Source organism: Penaeus vannamei, chromosome 30 (genome assembly GCF_042767895.1).
Source record: "Penaeus vannamei isolate JL-2024 chromosome 30, ASM4276789v1, whole genome shotgun sequence".
Taxonomy (NCBI): Eukaryota; Metazoa; Arthropoda; class Malacostraca; order Decapoda; family Penaeidae; genus Penaeus; species Penaeus vannamei.
The window spans coordinates 12974823-12991764 of record NC_091578.1 but is presented as its reverse complement, the minus strand read 5'-3'; the positions used below and the strand labels follow the sequence as shown (position 1 = coordinate 12991764).

The following is a 16942-nucleotide window of genomic DNA, read 5'->3' as shown; positions in this document are numbered from 1 at the left end:
TTCTGATTAAAGTTGTTACTTCATCTATTTACATTCCATTTCATAAAACCCTTGGAAATATATATTTTCTGGTTAGAAAATAATAGACTGCATTTATCAGACCTAATGCAAATAGTAATCTTCAGTAGTTGGGAATTACCTGTACTTGTCATAATAATTAGTCAATATTTAACCCATTAGATCTAGATGACATTTTGGCTGAGGGAAGGTGACAAGGTCTAGTCATGGGAAATTGTTGCTGAGTGGTGGGTGATGGGGATGTCTCATCATCAATGTACAAAGCACAGGAGAAAAACTGACCTAGTATGATTCCAGGCAGGATGTTCATGCAGGAGTTCAACAGGTCTACAGAAGCTAAGTGAGCCATCCATGAGCTATGCCTAGGAGACGGCTGTGTACAGGGTACACTTAAAAAGAAATAAAGAAAAATCTTTATAATGTTTTTGTTTATGTTACTGCACAGACCATAAAGTACCTGGAGATACAATGCAGAATTTGCTAAATACCTGGAGATACAATGCAGAATCTTGCCATTCTGATACAACATAAAATATGACAACTATAGACCTCTAGAAATGGCAAACAAGAAAAAATGCATCTGTAGAAAAAAGGCATAAAGCATTGCAAAATGGGAGCATGGAGCCTTAATACCAGGCTGGACCAACAGGTTACACACCAGTGCAAGTCAACACTCAAATAAGTCTAATGCCTGGATTTTGGTCAACCTGGGAGCCACAAGGTGCACCAGATCCAATGGGTTAAGAAATTTAATTCCTCATATCTCTAAGGCTGGGATCAATTGAAAAACTGTAAGCATAAAATAAGGATAACTAGGTTGTTCTATGTAAAGGGAGTGACAGAAAGCTTAGTGTTTTTTCTTTTTATTGCAAAATTTTCCAATGACAGTATATCATCTTCTTTAACAGCACTTAACCATGGCAATTTCATATTCCAATCTGTAAATGGTATACCCTACAATAAATGAGATACACTAATATAGATATATATATATACGTATATAAATCAGACAAAGTACAATTGCTTTTTACTAAATATCTCCCAGTATACATTTTAAAATCAAAGTAATGTGAATAAAGTAGAAAAATAAAAATAAAATACATTTGGAGGTTTTGGCTTATAGGACGGGATACATCATGGTGTACAGAGTTTCATATGCGATGACTACTTGATGGCTAAATATTTTGTATAAAGACCTTTTTTTCAATCATATCAAAACTTTTTTGAACATCAAAATACTACAAATATCAAAGATATGTTTATGAAGATCTGGGAGTAACATTACTCGAAGTCAAATAAAAGCAACCCTGGAACTAATATACTTTGTTCTCCACGTTCTCCATTCTTCAGTTGCAATGATCAGCTGAGGCTCATTGGCTAACAAAGAAGTGAGTCCTAAAAAACTTATCTTATGCTAACACATGGTATGTTAACCTGCAGCAGATGGCAGAGAGGACAAAACTATTCAATGATGACAAATCAAAACTGTTCACAAAAATAAATGGGAATGCACACATTAACTGGAGACATTTATCTCTAAGGATCTTGTAAATAATATTTCAGCTTGAAATGATATTATGCAAATAAGAAAAAAGAGAATATATATAACTAAAAGGATGGCAAGGGTTAAAAAATAACGACTTCCAAATACAAATACGTAGTCAAACATGGACATCAACATACATTGACATTTTTCTACAATTCAAAAGAAAAAGAAATGAAAGGAAAGAAACGTAGTCACATCATCCCCTAGAGGAGGTATCTTCATCACTTTCTTTATTAGAAGAGTATCCAGCATCACTTTCTCCCTTGGCCCCAGAGCCTGCCACTGTCTCCTTGGTGGCACTGTCTGGCTCTTCTTCTTTTCTACTCTCCAGTCCTGATGGCTTGTTATCTTCCTTCTCATCTGATGAATTTCCTGTGCTGCTCTTTGCTTCTTCCTCATCACTATCGCTGTCATCGCCGCTTGAATCATCCAAGTCACTATTGAAAAAAGACAAAAAATTACTTAAGAAATAGGGAAAAGTCACTTCAACTGTGTACTGAGAAAATAGAAAACAAAGGAAGCGAGATGAGAAGAAGTAAGAGGGGAAATTAGAAAAAGGATAGGGTTTCTAAAAACAGGAGAGAGAATAAAAAATGAGAGACGAGTGAAGAGAAGAAAAAAGAACAGAAAAAAAGGTATATAAGATGAGAGAAATCAGAAGACATAGAAGATAGAAAGGATAGGGGAGAGAAAAGCAAGCCAATACAAAACTAAGAGAAAAGAGAGACATTAGATATGAAGATTGAAGAAAAAGGATAAAAAGGACGAAAAAAGTATAAGTAACATCAGATGAGGGAAGATAAATGGTAGAACTTAAGCACTTTGTGTGAAATTATCAAGATAAATGCTACATGCATGTACCTTCACCCTAAGATCAGACGCACTGACCTAGAGGTATCAATAGTTACTCCTATGATGGACCAGAAACCAGGCTCTGTATAATCTAATATGCTTAGCACTACAGTATGAGCACATAAAACTGTTGCTTCCTGTGCTCTTAGTGATAATGTGCCTGTACCTATCACTTTTAATTACAGTAATCCACTGCTTTTGTCTCTGAGTCCCAACAAAAGTGAAAGTTTTTCTGACTTTAACCCATTGCCGACGGATAAAAATGTTTGGCAAGTGGATGTATGAACGGGCTCGTTGGCATCGGCAGTTTCCTGTTTGCGCCCGGCTTGATTGGTAGTTTGCGAGTGACATTTAGCACCTAAAAGCTTTTATTTTGCTAAAATTTATTAAAATATTAAAATTTTGAAGGTCTACCTTTATTTTAGGTGCCATTGCCCAAAATCTTTACCATATAAATGAAGCCGCTACTATCAGAGAAAAACAACCTCCGTCTGACAAGCCAGTGGCGCGGGAATGGGCAGGACATGATGCCCCACGGCATTCGGTCCACAACAGCCATGGCATATAGATATATATATACATGCCACCCGGTGGCAATGGGTTAACCACTAAGATCTAGATGATGTTATGGTCCAGTCATGGAAAAATCTGGGTTGAGGGTCAGGTGACATCAACATGCCATCACTGGACAAAATGGAAGCGGGTCAGGTGATATGAACTTGCTGTCATGAGCGAAGGCCAGAGTAATGGAAAAGACTCGCCACAAGTGCGCAAATCTTTTGGAGTGGGATTTGACTCATTTGGCACTTAGAAGGGTTTTTTAGCATTATTCCCACTGATAAATGAATGTGGAATGTAATGTGCGCAAACTGTGAGTGGAAGAGCACCGGCTCGAGAGAGGATGGCATTTCCATGCTGCACACTGTATTCCTGGCCACGGCTCGAGAGAGGATGGCATTTCCATGCTGCACACTGTATTCCTGGCCACTATGATCAGTGGCGCAGGTTGTATTATGGAAAATTGAAAATTACGAAAAAATAATTTATATGACACAAGTAACCAAATATTCCTTCTTTTTTTTTCACCGAGTTATTTACTACATTAAGAGGTGATAATGGAGTCTGTACAAGGAAAATAAGCTATTACCATCTGGATAAAGCAAATGAAAAGACAAATATGGCCATTGGAAAATGGCAAAAAACTAAAAAAGTTTATATAAAATAACATTGCAAAGAGGAGGCAGAGAGTAGCCAACATCCCAGGCATGCCTCGGCACGCCTGGGCTGTTGGCTAATTACATAACCCACTACACTGTGATTTCCGTGACACAACTGAATCCAATAGGTTAATGTTGCCTAAACACTATCCATATATTGGCAACTCTAGAATCATCTTCCGGGTAGTGCAAAAGCTCTGAATCAGTAAAGCAGAGAAGTGAGGTTAGAGAAAGATCCCCTCCTTTAGCACTGCTGACTAGGGGCATGTGCATCACTGAGTTTATTACAAGATAATGAACTGTAGTAACAGCAAAATTGCTGTGTTCTTCCATACTCGAGTTTCAAGCTGTGAGTAGATTTCAATGCTCAAATCTGGTGCCAGCATGTGAGATGCTGATCAATCAAGAGTCTTCACAGACAAAATGAAAGAAAACAGAAGACAAATAAAAATTATGCATACAAATGAAGGAGAGGGGAGAGAGAGAGAGAGAGAGAGAGAGAGAGAGAGAGAGAGAGAGAGAGAGAGAGAGAGAGAGAGAGAGAGAGAGAGAGAGAGAGAGAGAGAGAGAGAGAGAGAGAGAGAGAGAGAGAGAGAGAGAGAGAGAGAGAGAGAGAGAGAGAGAGAGAGAGAGAGAGAGAGAGAGAGAGAGAGAGAGAGAGAGAGAGAGAGAGAGAGAGAGAGGGGGGTGAGGAGAAGGGAACAGACACATTAGATAAGAAGAAAAAACACATTTGCTGATCCCGTTCCTCTGGTGAGTGGTGGAGATGGTGGTACAGGGCCTAGTTTACTTTCCAATTTCAATCTTAGTCCTCTCTGTCTCTCACTGTTGTTTATTGTTTTATTTTCATTTTTGTGTGCTCTTCTGTCATTGATGGACTCAGAGGGTTAAGTAAAGGATTTTTTTCCTTTTTCTCTTTTCTGCAGACCTACTCTTTGCTCTACTCTCAAAGTGGCTCTACAAGTGGTTTTATGACAAGCAACTGTTAGCTGTGAAAAGCCTCTACATCTGGTAGCAAGGCTCATTTACACCATGCTACTACAACCTTCTACAAGTTTGCTAGTTTTGGTAGAAAGGCCCTAACTCTTCCTTTTCTGTTGCTACCACTTCTGAGTCAACAAGTCTTGGTGTGCCAATACATAAGTTAGTAAGGCCCATATTTACTATGTCTCCTCTACAAAGGTCATAATGTGCCTCTACATTTGGTAGCAGTCCTCTCCTGATTAGGGTAGTTCATATCATGGTCCTTGTATGGTGGGAGGTTTAAGACTACTCTGTGCTACTGCTGCTGCCCACCTTCCTGTGTTGCCACTGTAGTCAGGAATACTCCTGGTTTGTGGCCTTACTCTATTTGGACTAGAAGCTAAGTGGTACGGTACACTTCCTCATCCTTAGAGATAAGCAACCTCCCTTGGCCCTGCTGCAAGGAGGGCTGAGTATTTCCTTGCTTGCTGCATCAGTTCAGCAGCAGGCACTGCTTGCCTTCTTGCTCTGAATGTTGCTGTTTAAAATCTCCAGCTAAACATATTGCCACAGGGGCTTGAGAGAGGTCTCTCTTGCCTATATTTCTCTGTTCCTTGGCAAGATTGAAAGAAATGACACACTCTTCCTCTGAAGCTAGGCCAAACTCACTCTGGGTTGTATTTATAGATTTCTCATTGAACAATATTTACATAGTAGTTTAAATCAACAGTATATAGAATTTAAAAATCAGATAATTGGTTAAACATGTCAGAAATACTTACTCTAAAAATCTGCCTTTCTTAGGTTTGACAACTGGCTTTGCTTCTTCTGAGGAACTTCTTTTCTGGGAGCCTGAGGTGCTTCCTGGTTCTTTGGAAAAAGCTGAAAATAAAAATGTATTTCAGAAACAGTAACAGCAACTCTTCAAGAGAGAGATAATTCAGTTATCAATAATATATTGGCCCAAATAGTTTTTGTATATCATGATATGCTATATATATAAAGTGTAAGCATTAGGGAATTTTATTCAACTAATGTTTCTTTCCACCTACTCTTAAATATTTCTTTTATCAATCCACTGCTACAGGGCATGGCATGTTTACTATGAGTCAAGTTTTTACTATCTGTACTTGCATATAGATGGCTCTTAACCCACTAATAACGGGTGTCCCACATATGAGACACCTGAAAAAATAAACATTACCGGGCGTCCCGCCAGTGTGACGCTGTATCGGGGCTCGCGCTCTGATGCAGAAGCCGAAAAAAAAAAAAAAGATTCTGGGCACCTGCAAAATCAGTGGGCGGAGCTGCCCCAGACTCTGATTTTGTAGCTGCCCGGAATCTTTAATTTTCGACTTCAAAATATATCGCCATTAATGGGTTAACAAGTGCTTCATCACCAAGGTGTTGATTACAAATCCTACCTACCTCACCTGCTTATCCTTTTTTCATTAATTTTTGGAAATATTTTATTAACCCAATCGTTCCGGGTGTCACATATATGAGACACCGGAAAAATAAACATTGCCGGGCGTCCCGCCAGTGTGACGCTGCTGCGCTCCGATGCAGCAGCGGCGCACGGCCGCCGGGTGGACAGACTCCGAGGAAGCTCCGCCCACCGATTTTGTAGCTGCCCGGAATTTTTTATTTTAGCAACAAAATGTACCCGGCGTGAGTGGGTTAAAGAAAAAAAAATCTATAAAATGAAGGAAAGGGGAAACAGGTGAGGACAATTAGGCCTACAAACTGACTCCTTGGTTGTTGAACACTTGTGGAGCTAAATCTTTGCAAATACATTTCACAAAACAAAGCTCCAGTTTCCACTTTGTGGAAATAACATTAATGAACTATTGACTTTACAGACTTCAATCTGAATTATCACACACTCACCTTTGTCTAATGAATCATACAAATTTTTTTCCCGAACTTCTCTCTGCTGATAATATGACTCATCCTGGAAAATGTGTTTTGGAGTTTCCTTCAATTTTTCAAATTTCTGGCGCTTACGTTCCTGTATCTCTCGTTCTCTTTCTGATTTCTTGCTGATAAATTCCTTTAATCTGTGAAAATGATAGTAACATGAAATGCAGTTTCTATGACTGCCTGGTCCCAAAATCTTCTAAGTATACTACAGTGATTGCTTCAGTAAGTTATTTGTACTATTTACAAAACTTGTATCATATCTTTTTTCTAGCTATTGATCCAGAAACCATATATATCATACAAGTATTTTACTAGCAACAGACCATATTCCTTCAGAAAATAAAATTATTGATCATTAAAGTACTCCTGTTTATGAAACCTATAAAAATGTCATCATCCTAATAACAAAAGCTCAAAAATCTGTAATCAATACACTTATACATCTTTTAGTTTTTTTCTTCAAGTACTCTGTCCAATCGACTGATACAAAACAAAATATTTCTACCTCTTTTCCTCATTTATATCTCTCAAGCGCCGACCACTGAGATCCCGACATGCCTCCCGGTTGGTTGTCTTCTCGATTTGAGCACCTGTAGACATGTCAATGATTAAGTTAAAGTTTTTATAACCCAACCATTTAGGCTTACACTGTATGATTGGAAAGTATTATAATGACAAGGGTAAAGAGCTGTACAGAACTTTGTGATAGTGTGGTATTGAATAAGGTAAAGAGGGTGAGTAAATGGGGTAAAGCAGGGAAAATGGGTAGCAATTAGATAAAATGGAAAATACAGCTCAGTGAGAATAGAAACCATAAATATTTCAGATCAGAAGAGCTATCATAAAACAATAAACAAGTCCTACTGAGAAGTAGGACAGGAAGAATTCTGGTCAGATATTTAGTTATAACTCCTTTATTCTTATGTATTTAGCAGAAATATTACATCAGTGGGTTGCCAAAGCATACTAGATTACACAAGATTTTTTTTTCTTCAAATTTTCGAGTATTTTTAAAAATATTTGTCAAAAATCTACGGTGACAGCCTCATTAAAGGAATTTGGATGTGGAAGACTGAGAAACAAAGGTTTTCTTACAAGGAGGGGATGTGGTAGGATAAGATGAGTTGAAATGGTTAGATTGCCTAATGCAATGGGCAGAGCAAAAAGTGGTAGAGATTGGAGTGTCTGCATTTAGAATGGCAAAAGATTTTGACTGGGAGAGAGGTGTAGAAGTGGGAACATAAAGAGGAGGAGGAAGAAGTACTGGGGGATATATAAATAAATCTTGGGGAAAAAAGGAGAGGGGCAGAGCAATGGAGTGGGCAGCAAGAGAGAAACCTTGTTGGCAAGCCTCCTGTCTCACTCAAATGTATAGGTCGGGCAGCCCCTTTAAAATATATTATGGGAGCCACCACAAATAGCACATGTGCATGTTTGTGCAAAGCAGTTTGAACAAACATGACTAGGTTGGGCAAACAGAGGGCAGGGGGCTATGGAGTGTCACACAACATTTCTAACATTGACAGGGCAGGTTTTTCCACTAATACAAATTTCATGGAAGAGGTCATATCTACAAAAGGTAATACTGGCCTCTAGGGGGAGAATTGTGTAGCATTGTACTGAGCCTGCACCATGGTCAACGAAGCAGGCAAGGAAGTCTTTTTACAGTCTGATCTTTGTCATACACAGGGCAATCAGATGGGGAGATGGAAACAGTCCTGGTACAAGTACTAAGGGAGGAGTGAGGCTTGGGAGGAATAGGTTTGCCAATGAGGTCAGTCAGGGTAGATAATGCTTGAGCTTGGGACTAAGATTTACCTGTGACAAGGTATGAAGGATTGGAATGGCTTCAGAAGGAAATTTTGCATACTTGTTCTTGGAGACATTGTTGGATGAGAAGAGTATTGTCAGAGTAAGGGGCCGATGGGGGGATCATAAAAAAGAGATCCCACTTAGCTAAGCTAAAAAAGAGTACTCAAAAGGTTTGTAGAGGTCGGAGTAGTAGAAGGAAGAGGGAATGGTTTGGAGAGAGGTAGTACTGAGGGGAGGCAGACAATAAGGATGGAGAGTAGTAATAAGGGGGGTAGAAAATTAAGAAGACTGTGGATGATGAGGAGTAGAGGATGTTGGGAGAGGTAAAGGAATGTTTTCTGAAGGTTGGGTTATAACTTTGGTGTGTGATACTTGTGTGGATTTTATTATCAATGAGTGATGAGCTACCAATGGTTAGAAGGTTCAATGCATACAATATGTGTAAAGCTCTTTCCACATAACTTATATGCCGTAAAAGTGGGGAGCACCCTACATCTTGTTTATCAAACTGAACATTTAGCAATTAATGAAATACATTTACCTATTGCCCTCAGCATAGACCCAAAACCTCCCTTGCCACCAGGGAGCCTTAGTATTGCTGTGACAGTTTCATCCTCCGATATCACCGAGGATGAGGACAGGATTTGCCCTTTGGATTGCAGGACAACATCTTGGATCTCCCCCTGAAAGGAAAAAGAAAAATAAACAAAAAGAAAAAGGAATTAAACTGTACATTGAATATAATCATCCTAACCAAAAGGAAAAGGAAAATTTTATAAACTACTATCAATACAAGGCAATTCTTCCTTATAAAAGAAAGGGAAAACAAAAGACAATAATCTAGAAAGTGTTTCCATAAAAGTATCAGTTATGATCTGAAGTGATTGTGTAATGAAAAATGAAAAAGAAAAAACTTACCTCTCTCCCCACAAGAGCTTCAAAAATATCAGCTCCTGTCATACATTTGTTCTCCAGGCACCATGTTCTCCGAGATCCAGACACGTGGGAAACCAGCAGAACCATTGTTGCAGATATTTCTCACAGGTCAAACAGTCTGAAAGGTTTATAAAAATGCTGAATTATATCACCTTGTTATGCTGCATGCTTCATAATAATTTCTGTCTCAACATACAAATATTTTCTTTTTCTATACCCTCTGGCTCTGGGTAATAACACTATTCATTGTCAGTAAGTGGGAAATACTCAAAGGAAAATATGGAAATTAGGGTTACTAGAACAGTCACTTTGACGAGTGTGTGGCATGTAAGGAGGGCCCATGTAAACACTTGTGTGTGGTGTCAAGACTCCATGCCTTTCCTTTACAATGTTTTGTCTTTTAGGGCATTAGCATTTCAACATTTTTTTTTTATGTGATTTTTTAGTGTCTATATTTATCATCTGATTTGCTTTCCATACTATTATCTTAGGAAGTCCATAACTTAGTGCAATAATAATATGAAGTGAACAGCAACCTGAGCATGGATAAAACTCCTCCCTGGAGCCAGCCCTCTTTCAGTCAAGGCCTACAGATGGTACAGTTCACTATCTATCAATGGAAATAATGCAAAAGCCCCTTCCTAAATGGTCACTGAGTCTAATCACCCTCCAAGACCTTTGTGCATTTGTGGCGAGTCATTCCTGTTAGCCAAATTTTTCCATGATGGCATGTTCACGTACCCACACCTCAAGCCAAACTTTTTTATGAACTGATGGTCACATTATCAGGATTGTAGGGGTTAAATGGGCATGCCATTGATTGGGATGAAGAGAAATGACAGGCTAGATGATCAGTGTGAAATTTATCCTGAACTGTGGAAGCCTGCCACTGCAATAAAGAGATGAATTATGATTGCTGATTGCTGAAAATTAAAAGAGTACAGACCATCAATTTTGTTCAATAGAAAGATACTATGTTAACCCCTAGCTGACGGGTGGCATATACGTACATGCCGTGGCTGTTGTGGACAAAAACACGGATGGCATCATATCATGCCCATTCCCGGGCCACTGGCTCGTTGGACAGAGTTTGTGTTTCTCCAATAGGAGCAGCTTAATTTATATGGTACAGATTTTAGGCAATGGCATCTATAATGAAGGTAAAACTTCAAAATTATAATATTTTTATAAATTATAGCAAAATAAAAACTTTTAGGTGCCAAATCTCGCTCGCAAACTACCGATCAAACAGGGGAAACTGCCGATGCATGCCAACAATCCCGTTATTACATCCACTTGCCAAACATTTTACCCATCGCCACTGGGTTTAAATAACTCCATGCAGTTGAGAAAATATAGTGATCACTGTAGTATTGTTTTCTGAAATGTCCTGCCCACTGATGGCTCTACCAGTCTTAACCACAAAGGAGTCAATTAGTAGATATTGTGACCTTACTTGATTTCACCTTTCCTTGAGTTTGCGGGGGAAAAACTTTTTTTTTTAACACAATCAATATTAATGCTGTTATCATTATCCCAGACATTGTAATTATGAGAATGTCACTGACATTACAATAACAGATACCAGAAAATATTTCTAAAAATCAAGGAAAAGAGCTAAGAAATGATTGGCTCATTGGTGACTTAGTACTTGTTGAGCAATCTAAACTCACAGTGGGCTTGGCACTGTGATTGATTGTTATGATTCATGCATATGTCAATGTCACTCTAGCTATGACAAACTTTCTATTACATATTTCAGGCAAGAACTTGGATAGAGTTCCTAACTGGACAATAGAGGGCCTGAGGGTCTACAAGTTCTTTCATTCCAATACATATGAAGTGGAGGTTTGATGCCTTTTTTCTGAGTTTCACAGGGATGTGTTGATTTCTGCATCACTAAAAAGAGTTGTGCTAGTATATGATAATGTGAATTTCATGACATATTGTATAAGGAATGGATAACTTTGATTTCCTTAGGTCCAAGACACCTGTTCAGTGGGTGTGTTGCTAAATCCTTAATATTGTCTGCGAAATTCATACTGTCATAGATAAAAATTATGAAATTTCTCTGAGTCATGTTGTCACAAATTGCAATCTTTGCATCAATAATGCTGCTATACTTGCTATCTTTATCCTCCATTGAAAAAAACAAAAACACCTAAACATGAGGCTGATAATCTCAATAAATAATAAGAGCAATCTCATAACAGTGATAATATTCGATCTGATAATCTGATTTACCCTCAATTTCTCTAAATCTATTGATGCTTTTGTGGGCTGCTCATAAAATACCTCCAAGTGACTGTGTGGCTGGTTTCATGATATGATATGTGCAGGTGGTTTTGTAGTGTGACGTGCAGTAGCAGGTGCCATGACCCTGACTGGAAAATTATACATCACACAAAGTTTGAATACAAAGAAAAGCTGCTTGATGCCAGCCATGGAAAAAAAATTAAAAATGGCGCATTTCATTGAAGACAGCAAAACGAATCACGACAAATATTCTAAACATGATAAGGGTTAGAATTTACAAGAACACAAAGTGAAGTGCCTGGTCTGGAAAGTTTACATCCAATACATTTGAAAGAGAATATATGTACTGACACACTGATATATTCCTGATGTGCATTTTTAAGAAAAACATTTGTCAGCAGCTGCACAGTTTTCAAACTTACCAATCGGGACCATGACCAATCAATTTTGAAAAAAATTGCTGCAACTAATCAAACTAAATTGTTGTCAAATGGTTTGGGAAATGTTCGTTCTAATTTGCACCATGAAGTCATTGTGTCTAGATTATGATTTAACCCACTATGAGACTATTTTCTGATTATTCTAGGGTAATGAAGAACCTGATATATCAAAAACGACACAATTTTGCCACTGCCTGTGATCTGATTTTATCAGGCACATGTAAGCATCCATGATATCTCCATAACTAGAGATTTGGGTTAAATTGGAGGATATCAACTTGTACTATATCTTAAATAAAAATATATATTCCCATTCTGTATAATGTAATTGGTAAAATGAACGTAAAAAAAATTGAGTGCACTCATATAACATTGTTTTATGAAGCATTTAACCTTTCTGCTGCAATGCAATTTTTTCTAGGATGCTCTACACGTTTACTCTGTAATCTTAAATAGTATACTGACCATATAATTCCTTACTGCGATATGTCAATTACTTTGTGTGCTACTATGTTGTGAGTTATCTCCTATTTGTACTCATTTATTCCATTATATTTGGGTATCTTGTATATGTAAGTAATATCATAAAGAACAAAATATACCTGATATTAATTATTTTGGATTTTTTGCTATAACAACTTTTTGCGCATGCATGTTTTCCAAGCAGTCACTGGTATGTTTTGTGCCGTGAATGATTTTGGCTCTTGTCCTTTATTTAGAACTTTGGTGAAACTTACTGACATTTGCATAAGTCATGGTGTGTTAAGTGAACCTGCGAACTGAGCGAAATGTGGAAATAGAAGCAGAATTGAGCGATTACCTATGATGCATTTCCCAGAACCAAGGAAGTGATTCCACCAGTTCCTATTGGGAGCATCTCCACTTTAGCCCCCCCTTTGTTTAAGGTAAAAATGGTTAGTGACTATTACGGTTTTGAAATTACTGCACTGGGGGTACAGGGGGTAGAGCCTGCTATCTGCTATCGGAAATATCAAGATATGCACCAGAAATGATAGCTTGTTAAAACTCGGCCTTTGCCAAAAACTTTTGGAAAAAACATATTTCATGAATTTCATACAACTGCTGTAATACAGAAAATTGGGTAAATTTGGAAAAAGATGTCACCAATGCTCCTCAAGACAAAACTAGAAAGTGTCTGACAAAGAAAGAGCACTGCTTTCACAGCTTGGTTTTTGAGATTATTTTGCTAATGGCTGCAGAACCACCTACCATTTCTTAAGGTGCAAGGTAAATTCCATAATTTACAAAGCAATTCAGTGGGTAGCACTTCCTGTTCATGTAACAGTTTTAGGCTAGCCTCGTTGTCATCAAAATAATCTTTCATAACATTATACAGCTTAATATGACATTCTGCACACAGTGCAGCCATGGTGAAATTTATTCTAAAATTCAATTTCATAGCTTCTATTTTAACTTATGTTCATTCACTGGCTGTTTCCTCGTGTCTTGTTTCCCCACTATCAAATTAACCACCAAACAATAGACCAATGAAATCGTGGCACTGGCTGTGATGTCAGAATTAAAATAACAGGAACAGTAAGTGTATCAGAGACCCTGCCCATGCGCAGAGGAAAATGTGGTCAGTTTTCCCTGAGCAATCACGTGAATCTCACCTCTGTTTACTACCATTTTTAATTATTTTGATAATCAAATTGCTTTGTTATTATTCATTTGCAAGAGAAGTTTAAGAAGTTTCTTTAATTAAACATCTTCAAGGCTGTAAGGTTGGTCATGATAGATTCTTTGTTAACGTCATTTTCCAATAATACCAAAAATTGACCTTCAGCGCAACTTTGGTAAATTTACAGCAGATAAAAATCAGGGTTGAAGTAAAAGATGTGTATGGACTGATACCTTAATGTAAACCGAGATAAATTTGATCATTGGCATAAGGTGTGCAAATCGATGATAAAGGAGATACATAACAAAGACGAGACATGATAGACCCATCTTTTTCTTATCTCTTCGCCAGGTTTACATAGTGAATGTAAACAATACTATGACCATTTAACTCATTACTGTGACCTGTCAAAGTTCATGTAGTACTATGCACTTTTGAAGAGATAATTATTTTGTAAATTTCAGTCTGCTTTTCATAATTCATGTATTTTATGCATTCCTTAAAAAAAAAATCTAGTTTTTTGATAGTTTTATGTTATTCTTTACATAAACCTGAACTTAACAAAACGTTGGTAAGGAATACTTGTTTTCAGTGTTGCGTTGATTCTGGGTCCTTTGCAAACAAATAAAGTAATTATCACAGCTTGATATGTGAGGCCATAGAGTGCCCCAAATTGCCAGAAAAAGTGATTAGAAACCAAGACATCCAGAAAATAGACAGAAGCTAAGAAAAGTTTGGTGTCTCAAGATATAAAGGTGTTTGGCTTATTCTTTGAGGTACGTATGCAGCTCTATCCAGCCATACATACTGAGGTGAAGAGAATGTTTCCTGAGGGGTGATGGGAGGCAGAGTCCACCCCATCAACCGTCCCCTCGGGCAGTGCCCTCAGGAAACACCTAATCATAGCATCTTAGATTGTTGAACAAAATTTGTGACATGGAATTAGGTTGGTTTACTGGTCAAGACTTACTGGGTGGTGTGAATTCCCATAGATTTTACAGCAGGATAGATTGGGTTCCCAATCAAGTTTCGTTTGCCTATTTTGAGCATTTTCTGTGCTGTTTTTATGCATTTTTGTTCTCTAATCTTATATTAGCCTGTTATACCCCATAATATCCCTGATATACTTCATGCCCTCCCCTGCTATAGGGACTTAACACATCAAAATTGCTGGCTGTGACTGCTACGGAAATAATCATCAGATTTGTTCTCATCACACAAGAATAAATCTGATGATGATCATAAACTGTAAAATAACCACAACTTTTTGCAGCCAAACAGAAAATCATATTCAGGAGAGTTGAATAATCATGGTGGTATAAGTAACAGAGTGATGCAGAGAGATTTTCTTACAATCACTCGCTCTAAAATTTGCAGGTAATTTTTTCTAATATGTCAGCACAACGGATCATGATGATTTTCATATTGTTGGATTTCTCTCACTGTCTAGTTTCCAAATATACAGAAATTATTGAGTGAAAACCCCTCTCTTGGCCCTAATAACAGTGGAAGGCATGAAAGGTACCTGGGAAAATAAGGATAAAATGCAAATATACACAGAATCAATCACTATATTGTTTAATACAGGGGGCTGTGCCCCCTACAACCCCCACCATAGGGAGTTGCTGCTCCACAACCCATGCCTAGGAAAATAAAGAATCCTCCATGTATTCAATGTAGAAGAGTGTGTATGACGGCCATGCTGGAGCAGTGTTGCCAAGTATGTTCAATGGTGTGAATACGTGGAGGATTCTTTGTTTTCCTGGGTGGGGATTAGGGGGGTGGTAGCCCCCATGGGGTGTCTCGGGGGCACAGTCCCCTGCATAAAACAATATAGTGACTGATTCTATGTATATTATTTACATTTTACCCTGATTTTCCCATGTACCTTTCATGCCCTGGTATTGGGGCCAAGACTGTGGGGGTTGTTGGGGCTTCTGCAAAAAAAAATCTACATATTTGCATTGGAGACAGTGAGAGGAATCGGTCAATATGAATAACACAGTAATGGCTTACTTTTGAAATGATTTTTATATTTATCTGCAGGAAATCCACTGATTTCAACGATTCTTGTTTCTTGTGCATATAATTCATTATGGAGATCTGAGTACCATTTCCACCGATAATCTTGATTTGTTCGTCCCAATAGCAGGGGGAGAGCATAAAGTATACCAGGGAAATTATGGGGTAAAACAGGCTTGAATATGAATAGCAAACAAAAAGGTTAATTTAGAGGATATGGAGTTATAGTAAAAAAACATGAAATGCTACTAAGATGGAAGAACAACATACAAAGGAATCGAGAAAGTCAAATATAAAGTGCGGAAATACATAACGCTACAATAACAAAATAAAGGTGCCAAAATTTGACACACGAGACTAAGTTCCCCTCTTCGCTTATCTGTTAAGTCTATGTAAACAAACCATACCACTCATAAGATGGCGCTCAGGAAAGTAGTACAAGTGCTACTCTCTATCAGTTGAAAAACAATTGTTTAGAAAAAGAAGGATACCACCACTTAAAAGTTAACCAGAGATATAATTTTGTGGATCCAGAAACAAAAGCACATACCAATAATATTGAACGAAAGTGGAGGGACACAAAGAGGGGAGTGCCTCAGTTTGGCAGGAGCATGTACCCTTTTTTGGTTATTTGATGTTTATGAAACATCCAGAGACAAACAAACAACTCCATTTTCTTCATGCAGCATCAGAGCTCTACAAACTTTCTCCCTAAATCAAGTACTTATTCACCTTTACTTAACTTTATATATCTAATATAGGGAAATACTGCAATTAGATTTGGGTCTGGGGTGTAGCCTTTGGGTTAGAAGGGGTTTATGTTTTTCATGGCTCCCTGCTAGGGAAACATGGTGATGGGCTCGGGAAGCATGGCAATTGGCTAGGGAAGTACGGCTATTGGCTAGAGAAGCACGGCAATCAGCACGGGAAGAATGTCGATCAGCTAGGGAAGTACGGCGATCAGCTATGGAAGCACGGCGATCGGTTAGGGAATGCGATCAGCTAGGGAAGTAAGGTGATTAGCTAGGGGAGCACAGTGATTGGCTAGGGAAGTACGACAATCAGCTGGGGAAACACAGGGATCAGCTAAGGAAACAGAGTGATCAGCTAGGGAAACACAGCGATCAGCTAGGGAAGCACAGTGATCAGAAGAAGGTCTGGGGCGTAGCCCCAAGTTTGGAAGGTTTTTGGTTTGAATGACTATCTTTATAGGAGTTTATTTGTTTAGGCTGGGGTTCATTCATGCTATGCTATGTCAAATCTTCCGAGGCCGAATCTTGACTCAGGTTTTTCCTTTGAGGACTTTCGTTATTAT

The 16942-nt window shown here is 38.2% G+C and overlaps 1 protein-coding gene and 1 long non-coding RNA gene across 2 annotated transcripts in view; both read right to left on the bottom strand.

The window, feature by feature from the left end:
• Positions 1-431: 431 nt before the first annotated feature.
• Positions 432-642, bottom strand: LOC138867416 (uncharacterized). Its single transcript, XR_011399794.1, has 2 exons — positions 507-642; positions 432-475 (listed from the first exon to the last, which is right to left on the bottom strand). It is a non-coding gene; the product is annotated as an uncharacterized lncRNA (long non-coding RNA).
• A 223-nt stretch (positions 643-865) lies between these two features.
• LOC113817810 (splicing regulator SDE2) overlaps positions 866-16942 on the bottom strand; it is an 18060-nt gene continuing 1983 nt past the window's right edge. The window contains exons 2-7 of the mRNA XM_070143076.1: positions 9250-9385; positions 8873-9014; positions 7025-7109; positions 6487-6656; positions 5379-5478; positions 866-2001 (exon numbers count right to left, since the gene is read on the bottom strand). Coding sequence (XP_069999177.1) covers positions 1761-2001; positions 5379-5478; positions 6487-6656; positions 7025-7109; positions 8873-9014; positions 9250-9354 — 843 coding nt within the window. The 5' untranslated portion in view covers positions 9355-9385 and the 3' untranslated portion in view covers positions 866-1760. The remainder of the gene's footprint in view (positions 2002-5378; positions 5479-6486; positions 6657-7024; positions 7110-8872; positions 9015-9249; positions 9386-16942) is intronic.